Genomic DNA, 15,712 nt, shown 5'->3' with positions numbered 1-15,712 from the left:
GGCGAATGAAATAATTAAATGGATCTATGAAAGAAGGGTAACCAAAATAACCAAGGTTCTGTCAACTGAAATCATACAATTGTCATTTGTAAATTCAATGTGTTTATTCATTGTATGTAGATTGTTTTAATATAATTTTGCTTTTAATAAAAAGCCTATGTAAATAACACGGTCTCCGAAGGCTTTAGTTTCGTTATGTTAAATCGAGGAACATGTCGGATAAAGTGAAGGTAAACTAGTGTAGTGTGTTTATTATGCTCATTTAATTGGTTGTTTCTTCTTTTAGAATATTCCTGAGCAAAAGTTAAAGGCGTTTTCCATAGGAACGATGGGGAAACGAACATTATCCAAAAGAGAATTGGAAGAACAACGAAAAAGGGAAGAAGAAAAAGCAGCCGCACATGTAGTTTGAAATTGTTTTACAGGCTGGACCAGGTTTAATTAAAATTTATTTCAGGTGTTTCAAGAATTTGTTGAAACATTTCAAGAGGCTCCCATAAATGGAAGTAGTAAAGTTTGGGTTAAGGCTGGTACCTATGATGCAGGTGCTAGAAGTGAGGGTTCATAACATTTAAAAGGGTTTGTCTGAAATTAATATGTTTTAATCATTACAGAGGAAGATACTAAAGACAAGGGGAAATTATACAAACCCACATCAAGAATACAACCACCTCAGGAGAGTTTGTCTACAGCAGAAAGGGCTCAAGCTTATGCCAAATTGCTTAGCAGTGATAAGAAGCCTGAAAGATTAGGAAAAAAGAAACAGTCTAGCAAAAGTAATTTGGAAGCATTCATGGAGGAATTAAAACAGTATGTATCCCTGTGTTGCATCCACTTAAATGTGTGCCGTACATTTTTGAACAGTATTTTATTTTTCTATACTTACATTCACCAAACCTAATTTCATTTTATTCAGTTACAATTGACTCACAGCATGCATCCATGAGAGTTTTTATTTCATTTTTTCATTGATAAAAGTATCATGCAATCATGTATTAATGTTTGGTCCTTTTATCTCTCCAAAGTAGCCTTTCCAGAACATCCTGTTTTATCTTTAAGTATTTAAAATTCAAATTTTAATTTTCTAGAATTCAAGAAGAAAGGGAAGAAAGGCATAAGTATAAAGGTCAAATAGCTCGTACGCCCATTGAAGCTGAACTGGATCTATTTATGAGAGGAGATGTAGGATCTTTTGATAATGGAGACCCTAACACAACAAATTTGTATTTAGGAAATTTAAATCCAAAGGTATGTTATTTAATTCATTTATGTTTTTTTATCTAACATTGGATATTAGATTAGTGAACCACAATTGATGGAAATATTTGGGAGGTATGGACCACTAGCCAGTATAAAAATAATGTGGCCAAGGTCTGATGAAGAAAAGGCAAGGGGCAGGAACTGTGGGTTTGTGGCATACATGTCAAGGAAGGATGGGGAGAGAGCTTTGAAAAGTCTTAATGGTAAAGATATAGGAGGGTATGAGATGAAACTAGGTTGGGGAAAAGCTGTTATCATCCCTCCTCAGCCCATTTATATTCCTTCAGTCCTGTTAGAATTAGGTCATCCTCCTCCTCCATCAGGTAATTAGTTTTCTTTTTTTTCCTGTGAATGATTTTAATACAATCCTATTTATCTATAAGGTCTGCCATTTAATGCCCAACCTGCAATTCAGGATCGAGATGTGCTGCCTAAATCAGATGAAGAATTGAATGCCATACTGCTAAATGCAGTGGTCAAAGTAGTTATTCCAAATGATAAAAATCTTTTGATGTTAATACATCGCATGGTTGAATTTGTTGTCAGAGAGGGGCCGATGTTTGAAGCAATGATCATGAATAGGGAACTACATAATCCCCAATTTCGATTTCTGTTTGAAAACCAAAGCCCCAGCCATATATATTATAGGTGGAAAGTCTATTCAATCCTGCACGGAGATTCCCAGAAAGAATGGAAAACTAAAGAGTTTAGGATGTTTGAAGGTGGCTCTATTTGGAAGCCTCCAATTTTAGCTTGTTACACAAACGGGATGCCTGACGAATTAGTAGCGGACGACAACGCGAGAGATCCATGCAAAGGCACTTTATCAAATTCGTAAGTCGCAATTTGTAAAAAAGTTTCATTTTACAAAGTAGTTTTTATTTGTTGCAGTCAGAGGGACAGATTGGAAGATTTGATACGTAATCTGACACCGGAAAAAAAGAAAGTTGGTGAAGCCATGGTCTATTGCATTGATCATAGCGAAGCTGCGGATGAAATCGTTGAGTGCATTACAGAGTCGTTATCGAACGAATCCACAATTATTACAAAAAAAATCGCTCGACTCTATCTGGTTTCCGACATTCTTCATAACTGTGGAGTCAAGGTGAACAAAGCCTCCAATTATCGAAAAGTTTTTCAAGAGAAACTAGTGGATATTATGGTGGAAATAAAAAAAATATTCGACGGCTTGGAAAGTAGATTGCAAGCGGAAGGATTTAAAGTTCGAGTCTTAAGGATCCTTAAATCTTGGGAAGATGTAGGCATCTACACCTCTGATTTTATGAACAAACTGCATAACACTTTTCTGGGTTTGGAAGAGGTGAGTTTGTGCTTTTTTTTACAGAAAAATTAGCGTAAATCGTTCGTAGAAGATTAAAACACCAGAAAGAGAGGAAGACATCGACGGCAATCCATTAGACAAAACATCTGAGGATGAGATGCCGATGGACGGTGCCGCTTTATTAAAAAGCGTTATGCAGCAATATAGTAGCTCTCCAGAACTTGACGAAGATATCGACGGTAAGAATATTGGGGATGTCGGAAAAAAAGCAAAGCAAAAATTATGTGTGATAGGAGAAGAGATCAAAGAAGACGCGTTAACGACTAAGAATTCCGCTAGTTCGGGTTTTATTAAATCGAAATGGGAAGCCGTCGACCCGGAACAGATTGAAGCTCAAGCGATGACCACCAGCAAATGGGATTTGCTGGAGAGCAGTCAAGAAACCAGCCAAGATAGCAACAGTAACTTAAATGATAATCAAGACTCCTCGTTGGATTATAATGATACTAGGTAATTAAGGTCACTAATTTTAAAAAAATCGGTATTTATTTTGCCATATTTTTAAGGAATATGACTGAAGAGAAGAGAATGAAGCTCAGAGAAATTGAAGTGAAAGCCGTGCAGTACCAGGACGAGCTGGAATCGGGTCAGAGGTCGTTGAAAAGCGGCTGGACCGTAACCCAACAGGTGGAGCATTATAGACGAAAGTTATTGCGGAAGTCCGAGAAAGAGTCGAAAAAAGATAAGGGCGAGAAAACGCCGAAAGGGGAGAAGCATAAACGGGACTATGAGAAAAGCGAAACGAGAACGGACGAAACTTCCGACGATGAATATTACAAGGACCAGTAAGTATAGCACAATCACATCCAAAATATCCATTTGACATTATCTGGGAGTTTGAGATTGTTTAAAATGTGATCCGAGCGGGGAGGTGAAGATTTTTAACAATCTCGAAACTCGCGTTTCTCAATAAATGTGAGCGGGTCGGAATGTCGCTGGCATTTATTGATTGTTGTCGGCGCCCTGGTGTCCATTGCATAAATTGAGCTCATGATTTACTGATTTTTATAGTACCTCTAGAAAAAGTAAAAAACATGCTCGCAGTTCATCGAGTGGTTCCACTTCAAGACACAGGTAACCTCTTAGATTTTTAAGTAAGATATAATTTATGTAAACATGTGCCACCATCATCTGTTGATCGATTTATTTGATTGAAATATTTTTTTTAAAACTAAAAACAAAACTAATTTTTTCAATTTATACGTCTCGGTGGAAATTGGCAAATGCCGAACTAATTTACGGGGGCTACTCGGCAAATTTTTAGGTCCAAAAGTCGAAGTCCTACAAGAAAGCGCAGGGTTAGTCCTCCTACACCACCTCGATCCCGTCGCCATTCCCCTTCCTCTTCATCCAGTCGTTCCCGTAAACGAAAAGATTCCAATTCTCCCAGCAGCAGTTCCGCCACCCGCTATTCTTCCCCTCACAGTACCAGCCGTCATAGTAGGTATTCTCCTTCGCCCAGTCCAAACAGATCCAAACACAGTCGTAGATCCACGTCACCCAAAAGGAGAAGTCGTTCGACGTCCAGAACGAGATATTATTCGCCTGACTCTACGAGTTCCAGTTCTAGGAAACATAGGCATAAACATAAGTATTAAAATTGTTTTTTTTTTGTCGCGGGTTTTATTAGTGAACCCTTGTTTCAAAACAAATACTAGACTTATGTTTATCGCTTTGCAGTTTTTTTTTACCGAAAAAATATCAACTACTTGCTCTGTTCTGACGAATGATGGTAAAGAATCCTTAGCCGTCTTAGTTTATAATTAAACACAGACACAACAATTCAGGACAGTATTCCACAAAACAAAGTTTAACAGGGTGTAACAATTAAGTATATTTTATAGATCTAAGGGTTTTTTGCTTAACAACGATTTTCGTTGTTTTCGCATTTTTCAGAGTTTTTTTATTTGTATTATATTTTTGACCATAATAAAACTGGCAACAAAAATATTTTCTATCCAGAAATCTGCAAGTTTCATTTTGCGACACTTTAACATGTTGCACCCTGGATTTACATATGTAAATATGTAATAATACTTCTGTTCTTTGGAAATTAGTTTGTTATCGACCTGTGGGATATTTTTGCATTATTGTTGCCATTTAAATGTATCAATAATATTGCGAATTACATTTTCCCCCTTTCTTTTGTAGTTCTTGACTTAATTGTAATTTCTTTCTGTTAATAAATTCAAATATATTAAAAAGAGTTTTTATTGTTTTATAAACGCGAACCAATCATCTACAACATTTTCCCGAAGATAACACGACTTCTTTTGTTTAAATAAATGATGGATTCCTAACGAAAGTAACCTGTAAATATGTTATCCAGAATATGGATAATATATAATAATGACAAGTGAAAAACTATGTTTCTAATGAAGTTCGCTGAACGCTGGAGGCCAAAACATTTATCAAATTTTTATTTATTTTTAGACCGTTTTGGAGATGCGTGGATGCGCACATATTTTTTTGCAACGTTGGCGAATACGCCAGAGTTGTAATTTCCAGTAATTTTAAATTAGTTAACGATAAACGGTACCATACAGAAGATTGTTTCATCACAAGGAGAAGCAATCATAAATGGGTAACGGGAAATAAAAACGTAAATTTTTTTAATAAAATTTATTACACCGTGGTGCTGTGGTCAGGCAACTCAAATTACCACAATGCTATACAGAGGTCGCTGATCTTAGATTAAAAATGGTTAGTTTATGACCATGGTTAACTTCAGGCACCAGGCCAGACTTTGCTCCTGGTAATTTTTCGATACCTCTTCGACTTTCCGTTCTCCTGGTGGTAGGGTTCGAAATTGGATTTGAACTGCCTGACGAGCACAGCTCGGCGACGCCAATCGCCTCGTTTGTTGTTGATTCTTTGAGAAAGGGAATGATTTTGGTCCTTTTTAAGCAATGAAACTCAAATTTCGTGGATTTAAATGTGATGTGTGAAGGCGCAGTTATTGTGTGAAGTAACATTTTGCACATCATCTTGAAATTGTACAGTTAAATTGGACGCTGGGAGAAAATCATACGATTTTATTTAGTTTTTCCAAACGCAAATTCTTTTAAAATTAACAGAATTAATATTAGATTAGATAATTATTAGATATCTTTATGATTTTTATTTGTTTTTTGTAAAGAGCAATTACTATGTAACTTTCTTGTTTATAAATAAAATAACAAACTTTACTGTTTTATTGTTAACTAATTTAAAATTGCTGCAAATTACAATTCTGGCGCGTTCGCCAACAAGGCAAAAAGATGCGCATAAGGCACCGACAATTTCTTATAAATATATTTCACAATGTCCCACAAGAGAGCTGCACAAACACGTTTCAATCTTGTGGGACTTCATCCTGTTTTTGCTTTATTTTTCGTAAACAATTTTTGCTTTATTCGAGAATAATCCATTTGAAATTAATTTGCAGTATTTTTATTCAATAATGAAACAAACTACTGAACTTTTTAAAGAATGGTTCTATACAGATATTGTTATTAACTAGAAAAAAAGAAAACGAAAATCGTGGAAAATTAGCTTAGGTTCATTAGAATCTAAAATAATGAAGGATTATACAGATATTGTTATTAACTAGAACAAAAAAGGAAAACGAAAACCATGGGAAATGAGCTAAGGTTCATTAGAATCTAAAATAATGAAGATTGCCACAAATTACCAGATTGTTAATATCTTCAATTTATTTTAAATGTATTTATGGATTTATTGCAGTTCAATTATAATTTATTTTAGTCAGTAGCTGTGTTCAAAGATTGTCCTGAACTTAACTTGGGAAGATAACTATTTATATGTATGGAGCGACTATGACATTAAACAAGTTTTTTCTGAATAGGAAAATAACATATCATTCAAATACATAAAAACGCAATTTAATTTGTTTAACTAAAGTATCACAACATTTATTATTTATTGTACAAATAACGAAAAATTAAATATTATAATTAATATTAAAAAAACTATTCTTTAGCATAAGTCGCCACATATTCCAATACTTTCAATCTGAAATCTTCTTTGGAATTTCGAAACATATCTGCTGCTTCAACATTTAATGGATCTTCAAAATTTAACAGGTCCTGAAATGACATTTATATTGAAAATCTTTACTTAAGTTGATGCAAGCATCAGAGCATCAACTTCAAAACTGAAGTATTTTTACCGTAAAAAGCGCATGCAGCCCCCAAACAACATCATTTAAACGACGTATGGGGGACCATCCCATTCCATCCACACTATGTCTTCGCAATAGTGACAGGCACACTTCTCCATTTTCTGAAATGTTTGGATGCCATAATTTTGTAACACATTTCACGATTGGAGGCTGTAAGGGAGCTATAAGCTGGGATAGTTCTAGACTATCTGAAACCTTACCACCATATTATATTCTTCTGTAACGTGAATATCAAACCTAAAAGTTCCTCCCTCCCAGTAACCCTCTGCGGGTTGGACACTTAGAATAAATTTACTTAAATCATCCTCATTGTAATAATGAACAGAACACGAAGCAGGTAAAAGCTGTGACATTTCTTGAGCTTCTTTTATTAAGAGGCGATCCCTTATAGGTGCTCTGGTTCTTGTTTCTTCGTTTGCACCATTTTTTCTTAAGCGCTGAGATAATGTTATCATTGTTATTATGCACTCTTATCAAATTAGACCTATAACCCTATTTAAGAAACATTTAGCATTAACTTTTAAGTATTAAATTAATAACAACCTATATCCACTGCAGGTTATTTTTAAATTCTTCTTCTTGAAAATAAAACCCAAGAATAAATGATTTCTTATTTTTTAAATTAAGGTGAATTAAAATAACTTATTCTTTGAATGGGTAGCGCCATCTCTTATCTTTTTGCCACTCTACTTCCCACTGGAATTCACACGATATTGATATCCCTATCTATCGAAATTGCAGGCCTTATTGTAATTAGGCGATAAGGAGAAATAAAACACAGACATAATTTGCTTGCTTCCTATCTATTTTTTATTTTGAGAGGGGTGCTGCACATATACAAACATTTTACATATAAAATAGCTAATCTAAGGGGAGTGAGTCAATCTTTTTTAGCGATATATAGTTTACACGCTTAAAATATATTTATTTAAATAATAAGTGATAGATATGTTAGGATTTCTCTCTTAGCGTTAAATGAATAATGTGAATGTTGAAATCCTTATACTAGAAGAGCGTAATAAAAAAAAACGTAACTGAAAATAGAGCTAAACAATAAAACATAAAAGAAACCGTTTCTATTATTATAGAGTATTTATATCAGCAAATTTGGGCCCTTAGAATTTGAAGAATATAAATACTAGTATTTGAAATTGACTTGAAAGTTTATTGTCACATATTTGGGTTTTAACTATATACACTTATATACGTAAGGTCTCATTTTGAATTGAATTACGAGACGGTTAAAAAATATTCGCTTTCAGGTATAATCAATGAACAAATTAAATGCTCATTACACGAGTCATTGGATTGAAATGTAAATGTTTATATCTAGGCAAATGGCTTTATTGTCATATCATCACATCCATTTTTACCATTCCAATTTTTTTTTTAAAAATATGGAGATTTAAAATTAATCAACATATGAGCATATTTAGGTGGGTTGTATTTACATGGCAACGATCGTAGAGTAAATTTTAACTATAATAAAATAAATACTCTAATCTATAAGTTAGCTTATTTTTGGAAAAGCGTTTAAATAGAGGAAGACGACGTTTTTATATAAATTGTAATGTCTCGGTTTGGAAAAGCTTGAAGTTAAGGTATATACTAAATATATACTTCTTATGAGGTCATTTAGTAAATTCGGCATTATAATATGTTTGTGTTGCTTAAGATTTATGAGATATGCAAGAAAAGTGATATCTAGATATGGGATATGTCTACCGTAAATTTTCAAACGTTACTCCGCTCTTACTGATACTTTAACGCTTAAGTAATTTTTCAAAGCCATTTTCTAGTATATCTGTGTAAATTAGCTTTCCCTTGTGGCACAAAATTGGGATCACAATTATAAAAAATTTAATCAGGGTTTTTGTATAACGGCGATGCGATAAATGCGATACAAACATGCGTAAGTGGCCTAGCCTACTATAATAGATAATGCGAGAGCTTTTATAAAACATGAGAGCATTGTTACAATGTTCGTAGACTTTTTAGTGATATGATGCACGAGATGATAAAATGAAGAAGACAGACAGAGATAACCTAACTGGCATGGTATAGGTACTACTAGGATATTCTGTAACAAAAATTTTGATAACAAATATTTTTGTTATAGTTATCTCCACACTGTGAAATCGCACATCATTGATCTTAGCGTTTTGGTAAATAAGCTTTACTAACAAGTACTTGGAATTAAAAAATATTATTAGATTTCCATTTTATTGTTGTAATTGTCTTAAATGTTCTGGCGGACCACTTGCTTGTATTCATCTATATAAGTTATATATGAACCTTTTTAGTCTGCATTCCATCCTACAGTATATATCCAGAGTAGGCATCCTGAAACAAAAATGTCTGTCTAGTTTCAGCTAAAATATCCCTTGCATTCTTTGTTAAAGGTTTCCTGCAGTGTAATGCGTAATAGTCGTTCTCACGATAACGTCCCTGTATTTTTTGACAATTTCGTATATCTAGAGCCATTTTTGATTTTTAATTGACGAGAACTGTATACTACATACATGAAAAAAAATATTTTTGCATAAAACAATTGGTAACTTTAACACCCTGACATTCAAACGGTTTAGGATATAGATGAATTTGAAGTTTTCTTCTTGACATCATCACCTAAGGACGCAAATCTTTAAGGGTCGGCCTTGTATTCTTTAACACCCTGCATAAAATTCAACAAATAAAACAATAAGGGGCCAGCACCCTATGTCTCGTTTCCAAAAAAGTACTTACATTAAAATGACTAGTATCAAAAAGTGACGGTCCGTGAGGCCTTATTCTCCCTACGACATGTCTTCTTGTGTAGGGGGAATAATCAGATACAAGTCTGGCAATGTGGCCTTCAGAACGCGATCCTGGTGCGAAAAGATCCGGGAAGGAGATGATTCCTCCGGATCCTTGAGCCTTTCTTCCACTGTCGTGCTCTTCCTGCTCTTCATGGTCTCCTACATCTCCTGAGTACATTATTTCCTGCGGATCACCAACGTCGTACAAATAATGGTCTCCGTTATATCTCCTGAAATTTTAATATATATATATATATATATATATATATATATATATATATATATATATATATATATATATATATATATATATATATATATATATATATATATATATATATATATATATATATATATATATATATATATATATATATATATATATATATATATATATATATATATATATATATATATATATATATATATATATATATATATATATATAATGCGGAAACTTTTAACAACTATTTCTCAAACGTGGGGGAAAAACTTGCAACATTAGATTATAAATCCACAGAAGTGGAATTTTAATTAACTGAAAACAGGAAAACAATTCCAATTAGAAAAAAGTCGAAAGTCGGAGTTCAACGAGCGAACGGATGATATCCCGGAATATAGTGTCATCACATCTTTCCATCCGTGAATCAATACGTGAGAATATATGTATATATATATATATATATATATATATATATATATATATATATATATATATATATATCTCACGTATTGATTCACGGATGGAAAAATGTGATGACACTATATTCCGGGATATCATCCGTTCGCTCGTTGAACTCCGACTGGAATCCTGCTTCCGACTGGAATCCTGCAGACGTTTCGCCAAAATCTCACTTGGCATCTTCAATGCTCGCGCTCCGAAAACAGTGTTCGAAGTGTTTTCGGAGCGCGAGCATTGAAGATGCCAAGTGAGATTTTGGCGAAACGTCTGCAGGATTCCAGTCGGAAGCAGGATTCCAGTCGGAGTTCAACGAGCGAACGGATGATATCCCGGAATATAGTGTCATCATATATATATATATATATATATATATATATATATATATATATATATATATATATATATATATATATATATATATATATATATATACATATATAAGAATAAATAAAAAAAGGGAGAATGTTGAAAATAAAAAGTAATATTTGTGTTTAAAATTTTTATATTATGTAGGTTAGACTTTTTATGTTATATACATTATTTACCAATTCTTTTAGGCATGTATTAAAGTCACTTTCTGCAATATGTGGCTGGGTAAATTTATCAAATGCGATCCCGTACAACTTAAGAGTTTCAGGGAGAATTTTCATTTGTTTATTTTGTGGATATACAAAATATGATTTACTATTTTTAATTTAAATTTGTTGTCTACAGATTAAGCATATAATTATTATGATTATCACTAAAAGCGCAATTTACTATCTATAAAAATAACGGAAAAATAATAAGTGTTTAACTTGATTGCTTTCCGTAACAAACCTAGTGCATGCATAAAACATCTTAACATTTTTTTTGGTATTATCACTCACCCTGGTTGGTTTCGTTCGGATTCCTTTAAGGAAGCAGCCCTTGCAGCTGATTCCTCTGCAAGTCTTTGTTGTTGTAACTCGCGAGCCCTTTCGGTTTTGATTAATTCCTGAAAAAGTATTGTACACACGTTACTGTTTTGTTAATGTTCAATTGCGCTGAATTGCCAAACAAAGCAATGCGATGGATACCTATCTAAGAAACCTCTATCTTTTATGTACTTACTTTAAGATGATTAAAACTTCCGGTTTGTGGAGGATATCTGATGACAGGTATTGGACCGCCTCCAAACCTAAAGGTAGTTTGCTTTGCCGGCTCAGAAATCGGTGGCCTGTGATAGAGATTTGTAATCGCTTTGAACATTTCGTCTCTTAAAATGGGATCCCGTATTTGCATATACGGTGGATTATGAACCACTCGCCCGTAAATTGGTCCTTTTCCGATCCGCATTCTAAAAAAAAGTTTTGTAAATCTGCATTAATTTATTTGCTAAATTATAAAAATTGTAAGTACAGTAACGTGTTATGTGTTACGTTATTATCTATGTAAGTCAATAATGATGTCACTAGGATGCTATGTTTATATAAGACAAAGAACAACACCCAGAGAGTTAGTCGGTAACGATCGAGCCTTCATAAAGGCCAATGTTTGAATACGGGGTGTTTTATTCGCTGCGTTCCAGCGACAATTAGTAAATTTAGTTAACTGCTATTAATAATAAACAACTCGTATCCTACTCGCTATATATATATATATATATATATATATATATATATATATATATATATATATATATATATATATATATATATATATATATATATATATATATATATATATATATATATATATATATATATATATATATATATATATATATATATATATATATATATATATATATATATATATATATTATTATTATTATTATTATTACTTTTTTGAGCCAATACGCGAAAATGAATTGTCGCTTTAACAATTTATTCCAATTTAATTTAATTTAAACTTTGCTTGCTACTTTTTTTATTAGTATAATAGGTATTTTATGTCAATATTTTATTTTAAACCTTTATATATCTTAACATTGTATGAAAACTTTGCAAGCGTTCAATGATTGTTATTCGCGGATACAATCGCGAATACAATATTTCGTGTCTCGCAAAAAATAAATAAATAATAAAATAAAATACGCGCTGCCTCAGGAAATGATTGAGACACGAAAGCGGGCTTTAGAAAATGCGTTGGCGGTATTCTGCAAACCCGTATTGTTTTATGAAACTTGAGAGTGGGCGTAACAGGGTTAATTTATCTGAAACTTCTGAGAAAGCTCATCTGGAAAATCGCTTGTCTAAAATGTCGTTTCCAAATTGCCACTATTATTTATCCGAATATATTTGCCTGGTGTACTTATTTTTTACTAGCAACGCGGACATTTATTTGTTAGATAAATGTATCTCATCATCTATAAATTGGAATATCGACTTAACTGTAACCAAGTAGTTTGTGTTTACTCTGGTCTGACGTCTTAAAAAAAAATAAAAAACGCTTTTTAGTGATCTATTGTTAACTTATTGCTCTTAACGACGGAGTTTTTAATCACCCATGTTTTTATGAAAAGCGTATGCGAAAAAGTTTATCCATCTTTCTGTAGACTGTCCGATTCGCTGTCGATCGCGTGCTAATTGAAGCGCGTAATTGGAAATTAATTCTTACGTTCATTTTCACGATAAAGTGACGCTCATAATATCCGGGCTAGTCGGTTCGAATGACTCAGCTAATACGCTTTAAATACAGCAGGAACGTTTTATCTGGAGCGTTCGTTATAACAATGGACTCAAGCAAACATAATAGAAACATCACGTTATTGTAAATCGTACTTATATACAAATTTTAAACGGAAATAAATTATTCAATACTATAAGTAATTACCCTCCAATGCTTCTAGACGTGGCATAGAAAGGTTCCCAAATATTGTCCGCGAACGGGTCTCTGTACATTGGAAGCTCGTTAGTTAGTTCCGCAGCTCTAGATTGTCTTTTTGAAAATCTGGAAACACAATGAAGCGATTCAGCATTTCTGTAATTTTCCACATTTCTTCAAACTGAATCGAAAACCGCGCGAGGTAAATAAATTTAATTCCTTTTAAAAATCTGAAAAGGTTTTGGTTGATGATGTCGACCTACTTGCGTGAAACGAGATACGGAAATTTTTATGAAATTAATGGCGAAAGAAATTTGACCCATATTTCTTACGCGAACGGCGAAAATAAAGGGGGCATAATAGGAAAATCAATATTTTACCTCCACATCGCTTTTAATTCCTCACAAGTCGGTTCAGTTTGAAGTCCATTTTTGGAAGATACTACCTCGCCTGGGTTTCTATAGGCAGTAGCACCAGGAAAAGTTTGAACCTGAGATATTACCATTCCGAAATAACACGCACACAGAAGTAACTGTTTGGGACCTTTCTTATTCAAAATCATCTGAAATAGAAATAGGGGTAGGTCCTTTCGTCTTCCCTACGCGTAGCAGAATAAATTGAAACTTTTGCATAGCAAAATATATAATCATGCGAAATATTGCCAAATGCTACTTTTTGATAGCATAGAGAGTACTTCATACTGTTATTTTTTTTCTACAGGTTGTTTCAAATACGTCGCAGGTTTCTAGTTTAACTTTGAGGATTTTAACGATGTTATTTAAAAAACATGTTAACCTATTTTAAAATTATTTTTGAGATTTAATATAATTGAGAACTATTCTTTAGGACAAGTTATTTAAAAGTTGGAACGAACCATTTCCTTTCTTGATCACCTGAAATGGGTTGGTTTTTTTACCTGGAATCTGACTGAGAACTTTTCTAGTGAGGTAATTTTTAAATATTGAGTTAGATGTCAATCAATAATATACAGTTCAACGATCAAGATCTAGTTCAAAAGTAAAGTTTTTATTTTTGGACGCTATATCGACACGATTAATTAACGTGTTGAATGCGGCACGTAGCATTAATGAAAACGCGGGACATTGTCAGGTCGAGCGAATTAAAACTAAAATTGAAATTTAAACTTACCATTGCAGATGAAATTCTTAAGTGAAATATGCGGTGCGGTAATTAATAAACAGCTACTGGGTGCGAAATACTCAACGTGTGCAATTGAAAATCATAATATTCGCAAAAATCATTCATTCGTTTAGTTCATTGGCGAATCGACTTATCTGGTGCTCAAAAAATGTATCAAAAAAAGCCAAATAAGGTGAGCAGCAGTGTCATTATCAGAGCCCTGAGAACACTGCAATACGTACACAGTAATGTAAGGATTTTTCGAATACACTGCTCTGCTAGCTGCTATTTTGAAAGAGTTTGGCGCAAGACTAATTCATAGAAACGTTGGAGAACGCCGGTTTTGCACTAGTGAGCCTGCTCCTGAAACCGGGATGCGCCGTGACAACCGCCTGTTTGAGATCCTGCAGGAGCGTTATAATATTTCCCGGTTCCTCGAAAATATTTTAATAGGCGAGATCGTATATGTTTTCTTGTTTTTTTTTTTATATCAATGTTTCAATGTTTGCCGCAAATTGCGAGGTTGAATAAGTATGCCGGGATTCCACCTTACCTGCATACCGATCTTGAATTTTGCCCTTTTAATGAAAACCGTTAATTGAAAGCCGCCCACATTGACGCGTGGGTAGAATCGACTTTTGTACTCGAAGCATTCGTTGATTCATAAATTCCCGTTCAGTCGGCCGGAGGTGGATGGAAATTATTTCGGAATGACACGAAATCAGATTGTTGCTTCTCGTTGATATGCGAAGCGGAAGAAAACAAATACGCCTCGTCGGCGGAAATGTTTGGTTTTTAATCGATAATTCATTTGATTTTTTCCATTAAGCGAAATGATGAGATGAGATGCACTACGGTAGTTTTATATTTATTTTAGTAAAAGTATATGGGGACATTTGAATTTGATTTTCTTTATAATCTTAAAACAAACAAGTCATGCATTGAGAAAAAGGGCATTGAAAGTATTTTGATGCAATTGTTTATTATTAACAGGTGAGTATTTTTTGAAAGTTGCAACTAAAAATTTCCGTCTTTACCAAAGTTTTCTACAAAGTGTTTTGTCCACCACATATTTCTTTAATAGAGGCATCCGTTCTACGTAAAATGAGTGGGAGAAACGTGGTCCATCGATATCCCCTCCTAGTTTGTATACTCCTATTACAGGATATTTTAAAATGAACCTTTAGTGTAGCTACGCGATAACAGATGGCCGTAGCGATTCTATCGATTTAGGATCATTTTAAAGATAAGAGTATTAGTCCCCCTTGAAGCTACACCCTGATCAATTTTTTGCACACTTTTCCACCGCACCACCTACCACGTTCCATCCCTAAGACCTAATAATTTATGGATTTTGCATCTTTCTGGTGATCAGAAAGCGTATTGACCGTATTTTTCGGTCGTTATCCGAAATCGTTGTTGGATTATAACGTAAAGTATATTCTCAGTAGATAGAAAAGACAGCAATTTATTGAATTCGATATTACATTGGAGCGAGGGTTAACAAAAAGCAATCAAAC

At 33.6% G+C, this 15,712-nt stretch overlaps 3 protein-coding genes across 7 annotated transcripts; 1 reads left to right on the top strand and 2 right to left on the bottom strand.

Moving 5' to 3' along the window:
- The first annotated feature begins 48 nt into the window (after positions 1 to 48).
- Positions 49 to 4,410, top strand: LOC132708570 (U2 snRNP-associated SURP motif-containing protein). Of its 2 annotated transcripts, XM_060680954.1 has the most exons (13): positions 51 to 230; positions 287 to 403; positions 458 to 554; positions 615 to 810; positions 1,089 to 1,248; positions 1,298 to 1,583; positions 1,644 to 2,094; positions 2,152 to 2,581; positions 2,631 to 2,781; positions 2,836 to 3,052; positions 3,109 to 3,387; positions 3,614 to 3,676; positions 3,867 to 4,410. In XM_060680954.1, exons 1-13 carry the CDS (start codon positions 213 to 215, stop codon positions 4,198 to 4,200), a joined length of 2,799 nt encoding a protein of 932 aa, XP_060536937.1. In that variant the 5' UTR covers positions 51 to 212; the 3' UTR covers positions 4,201 to 4,410. The 2 variants fall into 2 exon arrangements, with proteins under 2 accessions (XP_060536936.1, XP_060536937.1); XM_060680953.1 differs by having other exon boundaries at positions 49 to 230; positions 2,631 to 3,052.
- Positions 4,411 to 6,486: 2,076 nt separating this feature from the next.
- On the bottom strand, positions 6,487 to 7,445 carry LOC132695586 (NEDD8-conjugating enzyme UBE2F-like). Of its 2 annotated transcripts, XM_060659924.1 has the most exons (4): positions 7,329 to 7,445; positions 6,986 to 7,277; positions 6,774 to 6,935; positions 6,487 to 6,690 (listed from the first exon to the last, which is right to left on the bottom strand). In XM_060659924.1, exons 2-4 carry the CDS (start codon positions 7,238 to 7,240, stop codon positions 6,574 to 6,576), a joined length of 534 nt encoding a protein of 177 aa, XP_060515907.1. In that variant the 5' UTR covers positions 7,241 to 7,277; positions 7,329 to 7,445; the 3' UTR covers positions 6,487 to 6,573. The 2 variants fall into 2 exon arrangements, with proteins under 2 accessions (XP_060515907.1, XP_060515906.1); XM_060659923.1 differs by having other exon boundaries at positions 6,986 to 7,349.
- Positions 7,446 to 7,581: 136 nt separating this feature from the next.
- Positions 7,582 to 14,533, bottom strand: LOC132708663 (uncharacterized). Of its 3 annotated transcripts, none has more exons than XM_060681132.1 (7): positions 14,435 to 14,532; positions 13,433 to 13,614; positions 13,062 to 13,178; positions 11,358 to 11,583; positions 11,135 to 11,241; positions 9,531 to 9,813; positions 7,582 to 9,128 (listed from the first exon to the last, which is right to left on the bottom strand). In XM_060681132.1, exons 2-7 carry the CDS (start codon positions 13,612 to 13,614, stop codon positions 9,102 to 9,104), a joined length of 942 nt encoding a protein of 313 aa, XP_060537115.1. In that variant the 5' UTR covers positions 14,435 to 14,532; the 3' UTR covers positions 7,582 to 9,101. The 3 variants fall into 3 exon arrangements, with proteins under 3 accessions (XP_060537115.1, XP_060537114.1, XP_060537116.1); XM_060681131.1 differs by having other exon boundaries at positions 14,202 to 14,526; XM_060681133.1 differs by lacking the exon at positions 13,433 to 13,614 and having other exon boundaries at positions 14,435 to 14,533.
- Between the last annotated feature and the right edge of the window lie 1,179 nt (positions 14,534 to 15,712).

This window comes from Cylas formicarius, unplaced genomic scaffold, assembly GCF_029955315.1.
Source record: "Cylas formicarius isolate icCylForm1 unplaced genomic scaffold, icCylForm1.1 PGA_scaffold_12__32_contigs__length_19106922, whole genome shotgun sequence".
Lineage (NCBI taxonomy): Eukaryota > Metazoa > Arthropoda > Insecta > Coleoptera > Brentidae > Cylas > Cylas formicarius.
This window is presented reverse-complemented; position numbering and strand designations above follow the sequence as displayed.

What these genes read in the sequence shown, in the direction of transcription:
- LOC132708663 (XM_060681131.1), bottom strand. An exon ending in GAAGTTTTAATCATCTTAAA is followed by an intron (nt 11,242 to 11,357) that starts GTAAGTACATAA and finishes ATACTTTTTCAG; the next exon opens with GAATTAATCAAAACCGAAAG. An exon ending in TTGATACTAGTCATTTTAAT is followed by an intron (nt 9,129 to 9,530) that starts GTAAGTACTTTT and finishes TTTTTGTTTCAG; the next exon opens with GATGCCTACTCTGGATATAT.
- LOC132708570 (XM_060680953.1), top strand. An exon ending in AAGAAAAAGCAGCCGCACAT is followed by an intron (nt 404 to 457) that starts GTAGTTTGAAAT and finishes AATTTATTTCAG; the next exon opens with GTGTTTCAAGAATTTGTTGA. An exon ending in TTCATGGAGGAATTAAAACA is followed by an intron (nt 811 to 1,088) that starts GTATGTATCCCT and finishes TTAATTTTCTAG; the next exon opens with AATTCAAGAAGAAAGGGAAG.
- LOC132695586 (XM_060659924.1), bottom strand. Translation starts at nt 7,240, where the DNA reads ATGATAACATTATCTCAGCGCTTAAGAAAAAATGGTGCAAACGAAGAA. An exon ending in CAGAAGAATATAATATGGTG is followed by an intron (nt 6,936 to 6,985) that starts GTAAGGTTTCAG and finishes GCTCCCTTACAG; the next exon opens with CCTCCAATCGTGAAATGTGT. An exon ending in GGCTGCATGCGCTTTTTACG is followed by an intron (nt 6,691 to 6,773) that starts GTAAAAATACTT and finishes ATGTCATTTCAG; the next exon opens with GACCTGTTAAATTTTGAAGA.